Here is a 19,470-nt window from a genome sequence, read left to right on the forward strand (position 1 = left end):
GAGTTATTAATGCAATCGTCTGCAAGAATCTTTTTGAGAGCACTATTAATAATTGTTACCATGCTAACAGGCATAAACCAGGACCGTCTTGGGCAACCTGAGATACGCAGTCATCCTTCATTTTTTTAATCAACAAATATTTAATCCTTAAGTAATATTTTGTTTTTGATAGGCTTTTATTATATAGTAAACATTTCTGTGGTAGTTTGCTGAAAAGTGTTTTGAGCATAGGACTTACAGTACTAAAAATATTAGAGAAGTCTTGCATCATTTTTCTTTTTGCCTCTGTGCTTGAAGTCTACCTGGTGGTAATAAAATAATATAAAACACCTGGTTAATCATCCTTTTATTTTGTTCCTTTTCCATTCTTATAACATTACACTTTTACAGGATCTTCTTTTTCCTTTTCTAGCAATCTGAAGATCCAAAATAGAACCCTTGTGTTCCTAGATTTTAAAATATTTACGCAAACCCAGCAAAACATGTTAAATCATTCAAAAGTTTGTATAGGTAGGAAATTATAAAAAGTGTTCAAATGATTACGTACATTAAATTATTTTTTGCACTTTATTTATTTATTTTTAATATTGTAGTTGTATTTTTTTATTATTAGTTTCTGCTTTATAACAAAGTGAATCAGTCATACATATACATCTGTTCCCACATCCCTTCCCTCTTGCATCTCCCTCCCTCCCACCCTCCCTATCCCACCCCTCCAGGCGGTCACAAAGCACCGAGCTAATCTCCCTGTGCTATGCGGCTGCTTCCCACCATCTATCTAAATTATTCACTTAAAGAAAAATTTGTGAAAATCACTAGAACCAAATTTTACATATCAGCCTCTAAAAGGTTCTATTTCCTTTAAAGTATTTGTACTTGGATTGGGGTTCTTAACATGTAAATTTATGTGTATGTGTGTGTATCAAATACAAACAAACCTATGATATCCTTTTTAGAATTTTTTATATTTTACATGAGTTATTATAGAACATCAAGTGATACTTTGATTATGGATGATTTGAAAGGTAGCTGGAGAGTTCCATAGCTGGAAATTCCTTTGACAAAAATGAATACTGAGTATGAAGAGTGTTATTTATTTACCCTCTTAACCATCACTGGAAATATTTAGGAATTTGGAGTTATTTAGTGTGAATTTCTATTGTTCATAGCAACATTTCACAGAATTAGCAAATAGGATTCATTACCTAATATTTAAAATATTTCTGTATCTTGAAAAAGTTTATTCCTATAAGGGCATAAACATCTTCTCAGTTTATTCAATACAGACATCAGTCTTTTTTTTTTTTTTTTTTTTTTTTGCGGTACGCGGGCCTCTCAGTGTTGTGGCCTCTCCCGTTGCGGAGCACAGGCTCCGGACGCGCAGGCCCAGCGGCCATGGCTCACGGGCCCAGCCACTCCGCGGCATGTGGGATCTTCCCGGACCGGGGCACGAACCTGTGTCCCCTGCATCGGCAGGCGGACTCTCAACCACTGTGCCACCAGGGAAGCCCCAGACATCAGTCATTTTTTATCAGTAAGAGGAAGTAAAAATGCAGTTGTTTGACTACATAAAAAGCTGATTAACCAAACTACAAAAATGTATTTTCACTTAGATCACTGTTTGGATTTGCAACAGAAAAACATTTATTCTAATTAGAATGACATATCAATGAAAGCTTTTAAGGCAATGTCCTTTTTTTCTTTTTAATTACAACAGTGAAAAGTTAAACAATATGGAATTGTACAACGTAAAAGTTCCTCTTTTTCCATAATTCTTTTTTTTGGGGGTAATGGTTCTTTCCAAACATATGTATAGATATGGCACTAGGGAGAGTGATGAAAAGGGAGAACCAGAGAGAGGTGGTTATTAGAGATTTAAAAGAACTTTAAAAGCATTAAGAAAAGAAGCATTTACTTCATAGACAGGGAGGTGTGGGGTATAACAAGGAAGGTAAACACAGATAGGTACAAGTAATTGCCAGTTTTCTCATTTTTCAGTGGGATAGCAGGTTTCTTTCAGAATTTATATTATTAAGACATATGCATAAATTAATATGTTTCAAAAGAGGTTTGAGAGAGCTACATGTATATATGTACATACACATGGGCACCTCCATGTGCATGTATACACACACACATACACACACACCTGTATATTCACCCACTCACACACACAGAGCTTTGTCTTTGCAAAAATAGAATCATTACTCCTGCAAATTATTTTATTCACTTAACAGTATACCTTCTCTGTACTTCTACTAAGTAAATAAGACTCTTACTTTCTTCCAAAATCAATAGCCAATTACTTCAGTACAATTTATTAAATGATCGGTCATTTCACTCCTGATTTGAAATGCCTCTTTTTCAACACTAAATTTCCATTTGTACTTGGATCTATTTCTAAACCCTGTTCTGTTCCATTCTCTACTTCTGAGCCAGAACAGGAACTGTTTAAATTACTGCATCTATATAGTATATTTTGCTATTTAGCTGGGCTAGTCTCTATTGTTTTCCTTTTTCATGATTATCTTTGCCTACTCTTGAGTACTTTCAGAGACCTTTAAAATTAAATCAAATTTAGTTTTTTTAAAATGCCATTGCAAATTTGATTGAAATTGCATTGACTTTCTAGACCGATGGGAGGAGAATTTACATCTTATTATGTTTTAACGTGGGTTTCCATATTTATTTGGTACTTTTAAAATGTCCTTCAATAAAGTACTGTAGTCTTCCTCATAGATTTAGCACATTCCTTGTTAAATTTGTCTACAGTTATATTTTAGTTTTATAACTAAGGAAATTGTTGCAGCACTGGTGTCTGTTGCAAGTTTGCAATTTTACATTTGTTACGGTGGTTATTTGACTAACTGTCCCCTCCACTAAACTATAAGCTCTCTGAGGACAAAGCCCAGGTCTGTTTCTGTCACACTGTATTGCCAGCACCTGGCACAGTATCAGGCACATAACAGGTGCCCGAAATGCTCTTCTAAAAGAATAAATGATATCACTCAGCATCTGCTTCTTATATTCCGGAGAACCATAGCATCCTTTGCTTTTCCAGTGCTCTTTGTGTGTTGTTGAGTATTTCTGTTTTTCGCCCTGCTCTGCTAGTAAAGGTTTTCAGGATGGATGAGAAGCAGACTGTGCTGCAGTCCCCTATTTGGAACCAAAAGTCTATACTTCTAACAAGTCTGTACATATTTATGCAGTGTATTTCTACAGGCTATTTTTCGACATGAGCTGTTCCTTAAAATGCCATCTGTAATTTTTGTTTTCCCTCAGGCTTATATTCAGAAAGTAGAGACAGTTGATATGATTGAACTGGGACGGAGATTGGTGGATTCTAAAAACTGCCTCGCCTTCCTCATTGAGTGTACCAACTTTTCTCCAGCAGACATTAGGCTAAATAATAATGTCTTCCAGTGGTATGGAAGAATGGATGAAATTTTTGACAAACACAGGAAAATCATTAAGGAGAAAACAGAACAATATCAAGAAGGTCTTAAGGTGGGAATCGTGGATATTTTAAATTATTTTCATTTTCTGGAAATATTTAACTTCTTACATAGCAACGTCAGCTCCTCTATTTCACAGATGGTATATCTTAGCTCTCTCCTCCCATAAGTCTTAGTAGAGGATAGGACACATAATGGATGGATGTGCTATCCTTTCTTGATTTTTCAAGGGAGAAAACATTTGAATATATTGCCCACAAATGACCATTAATAAGAATAGTATTTATCTTATATGGTTTATAGTACTGTCTTGAGTTTATTTTTTATTAAGGTCAAAGCTCCCTTGGTGAGGTGTGCCTTCACACCTCATAATCACCAGCTTGCCTAAGTACCGTGCCCAGAACCATCACTATAACGTTCCATAACTTGAACCTTTGGTGTGTGTGTCCTACATATAAGATGGTGCGTGATTCCCCCCATCTACCTGTCCAGCCTCACCTCCTACCTCTCCCCACTTCGTGCTCTGGACTCTTTAGTAAGCCTGAGCAACTTCTGGTCCCCGCTCTCCTACACCTCTCATCTCTTACCTGCTATCTCCATTCTCTCTGGAGTGACCTGCCACCCTGCCTGTCTATCTAGCAAAGTCAGCTGACTTTCTGAGAAGCCCTTTCAGTCAGACCTCAGTACTGCTTCCCCTCTGCTCCCGTGACACTTTTAACACACCTCCTCCGGGCTAATTATCTGATCATTATGTTATTATTTCCATCTCCCCATTATTCGGTCAGCTCCTTGATGGCAGGGCTGTCTCATTTTTACCTTTTCTCCGTTTATATCTGCTTGGCTAGCACAGTGCCTGACACACAGAAATGCCGTGAGCACTTCATAGCTATTATGTGAATAAATGACACAGTATTTTCAGTCTCATTTTACAGATGAAGAGACTAAGGTTCCTAAGTGAAGGTAAAGAGGCTTGTTTCAAGTCAGTCAGTAGAGCTGTTTGATAGCAAGCCTAACCTCTTTCTACCTCACTACAGCAAATACGATTAATTGGCAGCATATGTTGTTTGCAGAATAAATTATAGACTTAAACAAACAAAAAACCCTTCATTTTAAACTATAAGTCTATATTTAAGTCTATATTTCTGTTTTATGTTTAGGCCATTTCAGAAATTTTTAAAACCTGTAGAAGGCATCATGAGTATTTGATGCTTATGCTACAATATAATAGACCCTTAGGAAATCACTAGGTGGCCCAGAATTATCTACACTTCATTGTAATGTATACCATTCTACAAACTACACATAATGTTAATGAATTTTTCCTCTTATTTTCCTTCCCCCACTGGGCCAGAGCAATAAATTGGCCAGGAAACCAGAGGACAGAAATCAACCTAGATAATCTATAAAATATAAAATCTATTTTTGAATAACCTAGATTTGACTTCTGAATATTTTATTCAGAGCTGTTTTTTTTCCCGTTGCGGAGCACAGGCTCCGGACGCACAGGCTCAGCGGCCATGGCCCATGGGCCCAGTCGCTCTGCGGCATGTGGGATCTTCCCGGACCGGAGCACAAACCCGTGTCCCCTGCATGGGCAGGCGGACTCTCAACCACTGTGCCACCAGGGAAGCCCCAGAGCTGTTTTTTTAAGAGCCATTTAATTTGGAATGCCTTACCAATGACAATTTTGTAAGAAGCCTTTCTCATTTAAAAAAAACCCCCCACACACCTGTTTTATACTGGAAGGGTTTAGTTTTTCGGCTTTTAAATCTGGATTTATTTATTTTATTTCCTGTGAAGAGAGCCTATGGGACAAGAAAAATAACTTTGGAATACTTTGTTTTAGCATTGCTAATTGAAGAGATACCTGAATATCAAAACGCAATTAAAGAAATTCAGTTTTTTCCAGTTTTGTGTAAAAATGCTACCTTTACAGGCCTTAAAAAAAATTGGAGTTCACTTCTAGCCTCATACTTGATTATTATGAGATTTTTTCAAGTGCTTGTATTTCATTAGCATACTAAAGAAACACCATTGTTTAGCACATTCTTATTCATTTTATTAGAACTTCTTACCTTTATAATACAAGGGTAAACTTTCTCTAATTTGTGAATTATAGGAATCTTAATGATTAATCTTAAATCCCAACTCTTAAAAATTCTGTATATTTTGGACCCCAGTCATCTTTAAGATCATCCCTTTCTTCATATTTTGCCAGTGACAGAATATAATAATAATAATTCTGAAAATCCTTACAAATTCTAAATTTTTCTCTTGATGCCTAGGGGTTTTTACTCTTAAAAATAGTAACAAAAATAATTGTTTTTATTAGTTACGGTGTGAATGGTTTGTGGAGGAATTGCAGAGTTATGCTAAACAGTCAGAAGAATTCTACTCATTTGGAGATCTTCAAGATATACAGCGGTACCTGAAAAAGGCTCAGACACTGAATGGAAAGTTGGATTTAGCAGCAGACAAGGTATAAGTTAAAAATTCTTAATAGGGTGAATTAGTTCAACAGAATGATCATTTGAATTTGTATTGGGTATTCACCTTTAAGAAATGTATTCAAATAAGAGTTTAACTACATTTAATTAGAGATTAATATGAAGGGCACAAATAGATTTTATAGACATGCTTCAAGGAGGAAGCAGCATTGCTGTTTTCTATTGGTAATAATAACATTTCAGTGGCCTTCATCTTTTAAAGATAGAGTTGTATCTCCATCTGCTTTTTAATCTTGATCATTTACATTATGTGATAACACCTGGTTACTGTTTAGATTTCCCACGTCCATGGAAGCCAGCTTAGATTTGGTGGCTGTGTTGTTAAATTAGGTCCATTATTTTCTCCCATCAAGCTACTTTGTTCCCAATACCGCTATTTCAGAAAGCAGTGGTCTTGTTAGAAGCAGCTGGGTGGGAAAAAGCCGTACTCTTTGCCATGTTAGAAGTTTGAAATTTTTAATTGCGTTTTTTTTAAAAAGGGGAAATATGAAAACAGACCATATTATGATGCTCTACCACTTTTTATATATTTCAAGATTTTAATATCTTAGTTCAGGTAATTAAATAGTTTATAATAATCTCAGATATGTAAATATATGTTGAGACAAGAGAAATTGTAGATTTTAAAAAACTGATGTCACTGAAATTTTAAGTAATCTGCATAATTTACATATCTATCTCACTCTTTTCAATTCTATAGATTTCTCATCTACATCTCCCATATCCTCACAACTTCACTACTGATCTAAGAGGAAATTAATGCTTTCTTTGTGTCTCTTATCTTACTTACCTTCAAGACCCAGCCCTGGTTGTAGCTTCTCTAGCATCTGTGATTGCGCTATTTCAGCAGGCTCTCTTGTCTCTGAGTGATAGCATTTTTAAAAGTATACCATTCATTTTATATTAAATGGCTACTGCTCTAACACATCTCTTCTGTTGCCTTATATTATTAAATAATTGGTATCTAACTCCTCATCTGGATTACTAACTCTTGGAATTGGTACTTTGCAATATACTTTTTTCTATTTTCCACAGTATCTAACACAATGCTGTGTTTATTAAAAGTAATTAAGTTCTTGGGACTTCCTTGGTGGCACAGTGGTTAAGAATCCGCCTGCCAGTGCAGGGGACACGGGTTCAAGCCCTGGTCTGGAAAGATCCCACATACCACAGAGCAGCTAAGCCTGTGGGTCACAACTACTGAGCCTGTGCTCTAGAACCTGTGGGCCAGAGCTACTGAGCTGCGTGCCACAACTACTGAAACCCGTGCACCTAGAGCCCGTGCTCTGCAACAAACAGAAGCCACTGCAATGAGAAGCCTGCGCACCGCAACGAAGAGTAGCCCCCGCTCGCCACAACTAGAGAAAGCCTGTGCACAGCAACAAAGGCCCAATGCAGCCAAAAATAAATAAGTAAATGAATTTTTCAAAAAGTAATTAAGCTCTTGTGAGTTAATAAATGAAGCTATATCCTCAGTATATCTGGATGGGCAGAGACATTTTATATAGATAAATATACTATTTTAACTAACTTAACCAGTCATTTTTCTCTGGAAACTGTAATAAAAAGGAAATAGGAACAACAAAAATAAACAAAATAAAGCAAATAGGAAAAAAGAGATTACTGCTCAGTTTTTCTAGTTATGGCCTAATTTAACTTTAGGGTTTAATGAGAGGTTTTTTTGGTCACATTTGTTATAAATATTTTTTAAAACTTTATTTTGAATATCATTCACATTTAGAATAACATACTTAATACTTGTCCTTCCAGATTGAGCAGTTGAATGCTGAGGAGGAGGCGTTTGGTTGGCTACCATCAATATATCCTCAACATAAAAAAATCCAAGATGGTTTGAACCCTTATCTTCATCTCTATGAAACTGTTGTAGAATTTAGCACCAAATACAGAGCATGGACAGAAGGACCATATCACAAGGTGAATCCAGACCAAGTAGAAACAGACGTTGGAACTTACTGGAGAGGACTATATAAACTGGAGAAAACCTTCCATGATTCTCCAAATGCACTGGCAATGACAAAAAAAGTAAGAGCAAAGGTGGAAGATTTCAAGCAGCACATTCCTCTCATTCAAGTGATTTGTAATCCTGGTTTGCGCCCCAGGCACTGGGAGGCCATGTCCAGCATCGTTGGTTACCCCCTGGAACCAGCAGATGATTCCACTGTCTTCTCTTTTTTAGATATGAATCTGGAACCATATTTAGATAGGCTTGAAGGTATTAGTGAAGCAGCTAGCAAAGAATATTCTCTCGAAAAGGCCATGGAGAAGATGATTAATGAATGGGATGCAGTGGAATTTGTCATTCTTCCTTATAGAGAAAGTGGGACATTTATTTTGTCATCAGTTGATGAAATTCAGATGTTGTTGGATGACCACATTATTAAGACACAAACTATACGAGGATCTCCTTTCGTTAAACCCTATGAAAAACAAATGAGGTAAAGTGTTATTTATATGACAGTGTTTATACTGTTACCAAAATTATCACTCGTATGTAATATACAGTTCTTCTTAATAATTCTGTACTTTATACTTAATATGTTAAATAGTGTATTGTAAGGAATGATAACCTTTATTGCTTTTGGAAGAGTCCTGATCCTTTTGCTATCATGTATATTCATAACAGAGGTAGTAGACAGTCAGCCTCCAGATATTCATTTTTATTGCCCACAGTCTGATCTTATACATTTGACTCTCAAAAATAGTCTCATGCCGGGCTTCCCTGGTGGCGCAGTGGTTGAGAGTCCGCCTGCCGATGCAGGGGACACAGGTTCGTGCCCCGGTCCGGGAAGATCCCACATGCCGCGGAGCGGCTGGGCCTGTGAGCCATGGCTGCTTAGCCTGCATGTCCGGAGCCTGTGCTCCACAACGGGGGAGGCCACAACAGTGAGGAGCCCGCATACCCCAAAAAAAAAAAAAAAAAAAAAAAATAGTCTCATGCCTATGAACATAGTTTTTTTGTTTTTTGTTTTTAAATGTGATAGTATTCAGTTGGTATATGGGTTATTTATTTATTTTTTTATTATTTTTGTCTGTGTTGGGTCTTCGTTTCTGTGCGAGGGCTTTCTCCAGTTGCGGCGAGCAGGGGCCACTCTTCATCACGGTGCGCAGGCCTCTCACTGTCGCGGCCTCTCCCGTTGCAGAGCACAGGCTCCAGACACGCAGGCTCAGTAGTTGTGGCTCACGGGCCCAGTTGCTCCACGGCATATGGGATCTTCCCAGACCGGGGCACGAACCCATGTCTCCTGCATTTGCAAGTGGACTCCTAACCACTGTGCCACCAGGGAAGCCCCGAACATAGTTTATAGAACATATAAACTGTAAAACTGAAGATGATAATGTAATTTTCCAAATATACTAATTAGTTTGTTGTCGATGATTCCTCAAAGTCTATTGTAATTTCCAGTCATATGCATAAAGGATGGCTAGATAAGTGCAAAAGCATGAAACTATGATTCTCGTCTGGAATTTTGAGCGTCTGACACAGCCAACTAAATCTGACCCTTATCCTGTCAGTTTTTAAATTTTTTGTGATTTGTTTTAAGCAGCTTATATTTGATCTTTAAAAAGAGTAAATCCAAATCAGACTACCAACTTCAATGTGAATTTGCATGGTGAGGGAAAGCTACCTGCTTGGTGATATCAGCCTCTGGTTATTCATATATTATCCTAAACCTGAGCTTGCTCAGCTGTTGTTGGTGTTGGCTCAGTGTTTGATTGCTGTGCCTCCTGCCCAGCTTGCTCCAATGTGCTCATCAAGGGTAATTTTTGAACTTCTCTGAAAGTGGTATATCTAGATTCTATTTTTAAGGACTATTCATGAGATCGTTAGCTAGTGAGAAATTTTTTGCATTAGTCAGGGATTAGATGGAGAAAGAGGGAAGAGCACCAGAAGGAAGTAGAGGCGTTCATCTCCCTGTGTGGAAGACACATTTATTGATGAACATTGAAAGGAAGGTATTTTAGAAAGACATTTTAAAATGCCTGGTGACTTTTTGAACTCCTGTATACATTTCTTGATTTTAACAATCTAAAATTATAAATGATGAGTAATGTATGAATCTACACATAAAGCCATCCCATCTCTAAGTTTTGTTGCCATTAACCAATCATTCTTCTTTATGGCTATGTTATCTCTTACAGTGTAGTGGTTACAGCTGTCTGGGTTCAAATCTGGGTCTATTGTTTATTAGCTGAGTGAGCTTGAACCTGGTACATACCTCTATGTACCTTAGTCTCCCTATTGGTAAAAAGATACAACACTCTGGACCCTGCCCCCTTGGGTTGTTGTGAGGATAGAGCAAATACATGCAAAGGCCATAGAACTGTGCTTGTAAAATTGTCAGTTTATGCTGTAATTTTAATATTTATTCTTGAGGAACTTAAGTTGTTTTTGTTCTCCATATTTAGAAATAAACTGATAACTCATTGTAAATTCAAAAATGCTTCCTTCTCACGAATGCCACACTAGTATATTTAAGATTATGTAGATTTTTCTTTAAATGCCAGTTATATCTTATGAATTGAAATATTTTATTTTGGAAATAAAGCCTTTATGGCCCCAAATTTTTTAAAAACTGAAAAAATAAGAATGTTAAAGGAAATAAATCTTGGATGTAATTACCTTTCCTAAGAAGCTCCGAGTGCCCTCGATTGAGAATACCATTAGTATCTCTAAAATCTCATTTCTCAGTTTGTACCCTTTGTCCATAGAATCAGATTGCAGAAAGGTTTACTGATATACAGAAACCAACCCATTTGTAGATAGGTACATCTAACATGTATATATCTGTATTAGCATAAATGTTGATGCTATTATTTACAGACAGATTTTGTAGAACAAAGCTTGTAGGTAGAAGAATGGAAATTGGAATAACACCATTGCATATAAGATTGACAGCCTAGCCATGGTTTTGAGTTTTATCACCTGAAACATTGCTTGGTTTGCTGTTGATAAGAGCCACTGTGTTTTGCTTCTCAGGGAATGGGAGGGCAAACTCCTGCTGCTTCAGGAGATTCTGGATGAATGGCTCAAGGTCCAAGCCACGTGGCTGTATTTGGAGCCCATTTTTAGTTCTCCGGACATTATGTCTCAAATGCCTGAGGAGGGCAGACGATTTACAACCGTGGATAAAACGTGGAGAGATATAATGAAAAGTGTAGTACAGGTAGGTAAAAATCTCTGATTGTTTTGTTGAAGTGACATGATTTTTGTGTTCAAAACAATCTAAATAAGCCATTGTCTTTTTCCCACATAGGCTCCTTTTCAGATATTATTTTAGAATCCCAGGAGCAAGAAACATCAAAAGGAAAATAGGTATTTTGTCCTGATTACTTATTGAGGTCAAAATTGAATTTTCATTACTTAATGATAGTTGTTCTAGCAGTGGTTCTTACTGGACACTCTGGTAGGAAGACAGTGTACTCAGTACGCACTGTCCTGTCTATTTTCCTGCCCCCATGTTACTGGCTGCACCACCACTGAAATGTGCTGTGGTGGGAAAAGGCCAGCATTCCAACTGCTCAATCAACATGTTTCTCTGTAGGGACCAAAAAATAAAAAATAAAAAGAAGAGCTGCAAAGGTAAATATACTTAAAGAGCCCAATAAATACAAACAAAATGCAATCTACCAATCAATCACCACACAAATACAGTGGAGAACTTAGAATTTAAGTTAAGGAGGGAATTTAATAAAAAACCAGTAACACCGAAAAAGGTATGGTTTTTGTTCAGTTCAAAAGACATTTATTTATTTACTGCCTGCAAAGCATGGTTTGTGTGTTAGTGGAAGTTAAGATTAAATACAAGAAATATTAGCTATTAAATTATGTCATTAAATGAATGTAAACTTCTCTATTGGTGTTTTGATCAAATACAATATTGTAAGATAGGAAGAGTATTATCTTAAAGTTTTTCTACCCTAAAATGGAAATATGTATATTTTTATTATTTAAACTTTGAAAATTGTGACTCTAATCCTAAATACTGACGATACTGTATCAATGTCAACTATATGATTTTACTGGAAAATATTCCATAAGATGGACATGGGTCTGTTTATTTAATAAGTTTACTTTGTCTTATGTAATAATACTTGAAACAAAGCTTCTGTATAAACCAAACTTTTGTAGAATTAATCACACTGGAATTCCATATTTAAAGGACCTACTGGTGAGTCACTTTGTAACACATTCACTCATTTCTAATTAATTTGTTTTATAAATTTAGCCTTTCCTATATTGTTTCTTTACAACAGGGCAAAACCCTTAAAACATGTATACATTTTTGTTTGGAAGGGGATGAAGTAGAATTTTTTTATTGCCCAAAAAAGAAAAAAAGTAGATGCTTGTATTCTCCTAGTTAATATAATTTTAAAAGTTAAAAAATTCTTTTTTTGACATTCGATTGAAATACTCTTCAAAATTCATATTGCTAGGGAAATTTTATAGATAGCTCAATGCCTAGGAAAGGGGAAGCTATGCTGAGTCTAGTAAATAAATGAGAAAGATTTTCAGTTCTATAAAACCGCATTAAAAACATATTAACAGAAAAGCATTACTTCCTCTCATTCCCAAATAAGCAGTTTTCTTTGGATGACACTTCATTTACTTTTGTTATAAGACTTGATTATCTTCTTCAACTGGCTTTACATTTTCTTTTTCTCAATATGTTAGTATTCAGGACAGCTTTTGTCCATATTCTCTGGAGCTTTGAAAAGAAACACAAATCCATATTCTCTCAGGAAGGCTAATGAGGATGATCTGTATAGTAGAAGCCACTGGATTAAATGCTTGGTACAGAAAGCCATCACTTTCAGTCTTAGGGGTTTCCAATAAATGTTCTTTTAGAACTATGCCAAGAGAAAAGGCTCAGAGGTTAAAAACAGGATGTAAATGATGCTGTTAATATAAATGGCTTGCTTGAGGTTATCTTGGTTCCTTAAGGTATAAGCATGAAATAGTTGTATGTTTTGGTACCTGTTCCTAACTACGCTTGGCGAAGGCTGTTTCTCACTGGGGAAAGCTCCCTTACTGACCTTTCAGTGTAATTCCAGAATTTTCCAGTCACTTTTGGTTATTAAGATAGTTTTGCCTATGAAGACTGAACTGTACCTGTTTGAAAACCTCAATCTCTTGTTCTAATTAGAACTCTTCTCCTACCCATAGTCAGGTAACCCTGAGGCTCTGGTGGGGTGGGGACTGCACTCTCCCGCACTGCTTCTCTCTTTCCTGGTCTTATCACTTGGTATTGGGAGAGGGAGAAGGTAGGGAGGAGGTGAAGAGAAAAAGGGAAGGAGGGGGAGAAAGTAGAAAGAGGAAGAGAGAGAGAAAAAGAGGGAGAGGGAGAGAAAATGTACTGATGTAACCGATCCAGCCAAATTGGCTATTCTTTCCTTTGGTGGTCATAAGGTGGATGGCCTCCTGTCTCTGGTACCTGCACTGTGCCTTTACTGTTGATCATCACAACTAGTCTAGCTTTTTGACCAGTTGTGGTGAGGTGAAGTCCACAAATTAACTCAGTGTGGACAGGTGAAGACCCCGACAAGCTCTGGCTGCTGAGGGATGCTATCTGGAGCATCTCCCCTAGGTTTGGTCATCCTCTGCCAGACTTGACTTCATCTTCCAACTGATCTACCAGTGATGCCTTTTGCCACATTCCTCTCATATGCATGTCTTTGGCCCCATATTCTAGTAGTATTTCACAGATCTGTAGCCCTTAATTTCACTGCTGCAGGTCTGCAGCACCTGGGATCCATCTTCTGTACTTCTTGGTAACCTTGAACACATGGTCCTTGCCCTTCCTTCACCTGGTCATCCCACCATACCACCTTCTCCCAGAGTTCTCCTGTTCTGATAGCACTGGCACAGGTCAGCATGCTGGTGATGGAACAGACTTCCAGTTGGAGAAGAAGACGTTAGCCTCCTCTCTTTACATGCACTTGAAAACTTTTCTAGGGACTCCCTTGGGCCCCCTCCCTAATACAGGACCAGTTAGTTGCCCATCGTTTGGGGTTGAAGGAAGTGGATAATCTTTTGTGTGTACCCAAACTTGACTTTTGATCCACATGAGTCTTTTGTATTTCGTACAAGGCAGGAAAAGGCACTCTTGAATTTCTTCCCAAATCTTTTCCTTTTGTAGTCTAACTGCATCTCAGCAAATATGAACACTATTCCCCCTGTTTTTCAGGCCAAAAGCATAGAGTCATTATTTTTCTTTTTCTTTTTACTATAGTAAATATGATCACTTGGCACCAAGCATCTCACCTCTTTCTAGTGAGCTGGAAAGCTAAAATTGTGTCTCCCAGACTCCTTAGCATCTAAGTTTCTGGAAGTGAATTCAATTTCGATGATTAGGCACGCTCATTTGGGATTTGGAAGGCATACAGTGGCCATCTTCTTGCCATTTTAGCTATTTCTGCTGTCAAGCAAGATCACTTTCTTTTTTTCTTTTCCGACAGACTTCAGTGTCTGGTCACCAGTTTTGTGGGTATTTACAGCCGATGATGATGGTGGCTTCATGATCCTGCACTGTGATCCTAGAATCACAGTCACCATGGTGTGTCCTTGAATGCAGTTAGTTCTAGTGGTGGTGTCCTTTTGTCCTTACTGAGGCAGAGGTGGCAACACTCCTGGAAGATCAGTTCCACAGGTTCTAGGAGTCTTTCCTGGAAGCCCAGCCTGGAGTGTGCTCCCTTAGACCTTCTAATGATTTTGTAATAACTTAATTCCCTATATTAAATTTCCTTTTGCTTAATTACCTAGAAGGATTCTGCACTGAACTCTGAATAAAGATATCAGACCCTCCAAGTTGGCATCTAGGATCTTGGTCTATATGACCAAGTTGGATTTTAGGGTAGTTAAAATCTAGTTACCATCTGAAAATGGAACACTGGTGGTACCTGGCATGCGCTCCAAAATTCACTTACTTAAATTATTCTCTTGGTTTCCTGGAATGAAGAGTCTGTTTTACAGGCAATCCTTTGGTGGACCAACTGACTGCTGTGGTAGGTCAATAGAGTACAAATTTGAAATACAAAGGGATGTGAGATGGGCTGAATTTTTCCTAAAACACTGAAGAAATTAAAGAAATGGCATAATTCAGGGCTTAAATTCTTTGCTCAAGACATGGTCAGGGGATTAAGGTGTTTCTGTGATAGCCCTTGAGAGCCTCTTAATTCTCATAGCTACAAATTTGACATAGCCCAAAATTATAGAGTCTGATCCAGCAGGTTGCCAAATTACAATGTAATTTAATTCCCAGCCTTGCCAGATCTGTTCTGTGAAATATAATTTACTTACTGGGAAAGAGTGGGATGGTGAGAACTGAGAATGGGAACAGTTGGGTGAATTTGATTGACTTTGGGTACACTGACCCTCACACTGAGAGCCTCCCTTGCCAGAAGCCTTGTCAGAATCCTAAGAAATAAAGGAGATATTATATTGCAATAGTGCTTGCCTAGGGAGAACCTAAGTTAGATACAGTCAAATGTATTGATGTGAGTGCACTTACCAGAGATCCTGGCTTCCATGAGCTAGTCAGGGAGATATGAATGATTTCTGTTTTACTTGCTTTTTTGACCAAAACCTGGCTTCCGTGATGGCCCACCTAAATGAAGCTGAAATGCCAAAAATCCTTGATACGATTTAAAGAAATTAAAGACTGGCTTATAGATTTCTGCAAAATATTTCTTGCGTATCATCCAGAAGCAGAAATTACGACCTCCCCCGCCCCCTACTTAGGGGATTGACTTAAAGGGTAGTAGGAAGGGAATCCTACAACTTCAATAAATATTAGGGGTTTTTTAGACCTTGCCTATACAAATGGCCAGAAGTGTGGCTCTACATTGATCATAAAACAGTTTGGCTGTATGATCAAGGACTTAGAAGAAACCAGATTGAAAGACTGGCAACAAGGAGGTCTGAGGAAGAGGTATAAGGGATCACAGAATAGACTAGAATGTGAGCATATGTGTGCTCTATGTAAGTGTTTAATAAAATGCAGCACTGCAAAAGGAGGCACTTGATAATATGAGTTGACCAGTTGATCTATTTTGTGAATGTCAGTCAGTATATGCCATTGTATGCACAGTGAGCTATGAATAGAATAATCACATGATATGTTGTCCAGACTGCAGAATTTCTGAGAGTTAAAGCAATTAATGAGTAAGCTAGGAGAGCAAACATAAACCAGAACTCTCCTCATCAAACTGCATTATATGGTCACTCAAGCTACAAAGAAGTCATGATGGCAGAGGTGGGAATTATGGAAGGACTTGTCATTATGGGCTGTCCCTTACCCAACACTGCTGAGTGTCCAAGCTGCCAACAGCAGAAACTAACAACATGCTTCTGGTACAGGGTCACACCTGAAGGGACCAGGCAGCCATTTAGAAGGAATTAAATACATTGGACCTCTTTCAACTTAGAAGGGATCAGTGATTTTTCTGCACCAGAGGGATCTTCTTTCTTATTCCAAGCTTCTGTCAACACTGTCATTCACTGACTTACTGAATGACTTATTGTCACAGTTTACACACAACATTGCTTCTGCTAAGGAAACCACACTACAAGGAAATGAGGCAATTGACTGATACTCATAAGATTTACAGGTCCTATGCGAGCATTGACCTCGTAAAAAGTGGAATGTCTCATGTTGAAGACTCAGTTGCTATTCCAGCAGGAAGAAAAGTGTGTTTGTGAGTTTGGAGTGCAGTTCTAGAGGATACATAGCATAAGTTCTCAACCAACACCAAATACAGAGTTTCTCCCATAGGCAGAGTACATGGGTCTGGGAATTAAGAAGTGAAAATGACAGTGACACTTTATACCAATTCACCCAATAAACTTCTCACAATTTTGCTTCCCTGCTTTTGTTCTTGCTAGTTGAAATATCTTAGTATCCAAGGGAGAAATCCTTCTGATGGGACATGGCAATGGTTTCCTTGAACAGGAAGTTCTTGATTTGCTCCCTCTACCCTTTTACCTCTCTGTCCTTCAAACTTTTACCTTGCTCTCTCTATTCCAGCCACACTAGCTTCCTTTTTTTTTCTCTTTTTTTTTCAATCACACATGCCAAGCACCCTTTGCTGTAGAACCTTTGCTCTGACTGGACCCTGTTCCTGAAATGCTCTACCTCCAAATATCTGCAGAACTAATGAGTACCTTTGCTTCCTTGAAGTCTTTTCTCAAATATTACCTTTATAAAGAGGCTCACATTGAGCATCGTATTTAAATTGAAACCTGCCTTTGCCTTTCCTGGCAATCCTGATCCCCCTTTTCGTGTCTGCAGCATCTATTACCTTTTAACTTAGTATATGATTTTTGAATTGTCATGTTTGTTATCTATCGTCTGTTTCCTCATGGAGGCTGGGATGTTTGTCTGTTTTGTTCACTGTTGTGGCCCAAGCACTGAGAACAGTGTCTGACATCTATCAAGTCCTCCATAAGTATTTGTTGAGTGAGTGGGTGAATAGTTAAAGTGAGATTGATCCTTGAATTATTGCTAGTTCTAAGAATTCTGAAAAACCTTCTCTGAAAATTCAGTGTTAGAAACCTGGGTCCTAAGAGCTGGATTAATCCTAGAAACATCCTGCATCTTGAAAGAATTTCTATTTTTGGTGAGGTCAAAGGATCTGAAAGTAGTAAGGGAGCATAAAGGTCTACTCAGTGAACTCACATTTCCTTTCTTAGTACTTAAAAGGTTTAAAGAGGATCTTATTAGTTTTCTGTTGTCCAGGGTTTTCTGATTTGGAAGTTTATGCTTCTGGAAGTTTATAGAACTGGCTTGAGCTTAATTCCATTCAGTGTACTTTCTGTGAAGCTTCCTGGCAGCAGTAATTAGAATGTTCTCTCTGTATACCCCAATTAAAGTTTCAGGCCCTGATATCACAGGCAATTGGTTTAGAAATGTAAATCAACCAGTAGCTTGTCATTTGAGCTGATGAGATTGGTGATACTTGTGAAGCAAAAGAAGACACGTAAAATTTGTAAAATTATTTCTTTAATACCAAAAAGTAATAGCAGTTAATAATTCCTTTTCCTCTCCCGAAGATGAAAAGTAATTAAAGCGTCAAAGGAGTCATACTTAGCTTCAAATTTCTGGTGGCTTCCTGTTATAACATCTTGTTCTGTCTTGAGAAACTTAGCTAATAAGTTGGTACAGTAGGGGGGGTCGTAAGTTCCTTGAGTGCCTTTGTGTGTCTGCAGGCTTAACTCATCCTCATTCACTCAAGCATTCAACGAATATTTATGGAATGCCTACTCTGTACTAGAATTTTGTGGCAATGCTTAAAGGAACTTAAAGCCAGTTTTATTTTACTATGATAAATATCTTACCAGAAGGATGGCAGTTTATTAAATGTTTATTTTAACTCCATTAAACCAATGGAGTGATGTAAGTGACTTACTCCATGAATTCCCCCAGAGTAGTGTCTCTCTGTCTGTATCTCATCAAGACACGGTTATAGAAGGCAAAATGGAAAGGGTAGTTCCAAGCATATGTGGGTTCTAGGCACCATATTAGGTGCTTCCAATATTTTGTCTAATTTGGTCTTCATAACAACTTTGAGAGAGGGGTCTTATCCCCATTTTAAAGATAAGAAAATAGAGAGTCAGGTTAATTAAGTGATTAGGAACCAGGTCTGTTCTTCTCTTCATCTGATGTAGTCTCTGTTCTGTTTACCTTCTCATGGGAAGAGAGTGTTTAGTTTCCAGTCCAGAGATGATTGATTACTTTTCTATATTTTTTTCTTAAGTCCACATAGCAAGGTACATAGATTATCGTCTGTGTTGATTCAGAACTAGCATATTTGATTCAGCGTCATTGAGCTGATCTAGATAAATAGGTTTGACCTCAGAAATTCAATGAAAATTTTTTTGCTCAAATGCTAAGTGCTTCCAAGGGGTATATCTTTTGTAATTGCAATATTTAGGGAAAGAAATATGAATGTTGTTTTAAATAACTGATTTTTTTTTAGCTTTCAAATCTCAGATCCAAAATAGCGAATTGCAATAAATTCTTTGGCTGAGAATAAAACAAACATTGTTAATTTGTGAAAGGAATTTTTCACATTTATTAGCAACATTTTTTTTTTTCCAACAAAGAAAAGCATACTTCTCCAGAAGGTGGCACTCTAAGAACACCATTTTGGTTTTTGAATTTAGGAGTACAAGGGTACTGCTCCATACTCGAATGAACTGCATATTAAATTATGACCTGAATCTCTGTCATGCTTCTTTTTGTGTGTATTTTTAAATGTTTATTTGAAACATAAAACTCTTAGGAAATATAATAAGATGCCTTTAAAAAATTGTGCCTCTTTAAAGATAAGTGAATTGCATATGTTGCATATTCCATATGAACCTGTTCTACTGAAAAAAAAAAAACAGGTATTAATGATGATTATTTTGTTCTTTGATTAAATTGCTATATTCCCAAGTTACATTGTTATATTTCAAAACAAAGCAGAAGATTATCTTTTCTTTCCAG

The 19,470-nt window shown here is 37.4% G+C and overlaps 1 protein-coding gene across 1 annotated transcript in view; it reads left to right on the forward strand.

Moving 5' to 3' along the window:
* The window catches only part of DNAH7 (dynein axonemal heavy chain 7), a gene marked incomplete at its 5' end in the record, with an annotated part of 238,622 nt that overhangs the window by 54,810 nt on the left and 164,342 nt on the right, over positions 1 to 19,470 (forward strand). The window contains 4 exons of the mRNA XM_079710686.1: positions 3,283 to 3,507; positions 5,788 to 5,934; positions 7,733 to 8,418; positions 10,962 to 11,148. Of these exons, the coding sequence (XP_079566812.1) occupies positions 3,283 to 3,507; positions 5,788 to 5,934; positions 7,733 to 8,418; positions 10,962 to 11,148 (1,245 nt within the window). The remainder of the gene's footprint in view (positions 1 to 3,282; positions 3,508 to 5,787; positions 5,935 to 7,732; positions 8,419 to 10,961; positions 11,149 to 19,470) is intronic.

The sequence above is a fragment of the Hyperoodon ampullatus genome (genome assembly GCF_949752795.1).
Source record: "Hyperoodon ampullatus genome assembly, chromosome: 8".
In the NCBI taxonomy this organism is placed as follows: Eukaryota; Metazoa; Chordata; class Mammalia; order Artiodactyla; family Ziphiidae; genus Hyperoodon; species Hyperoodon ampullatus.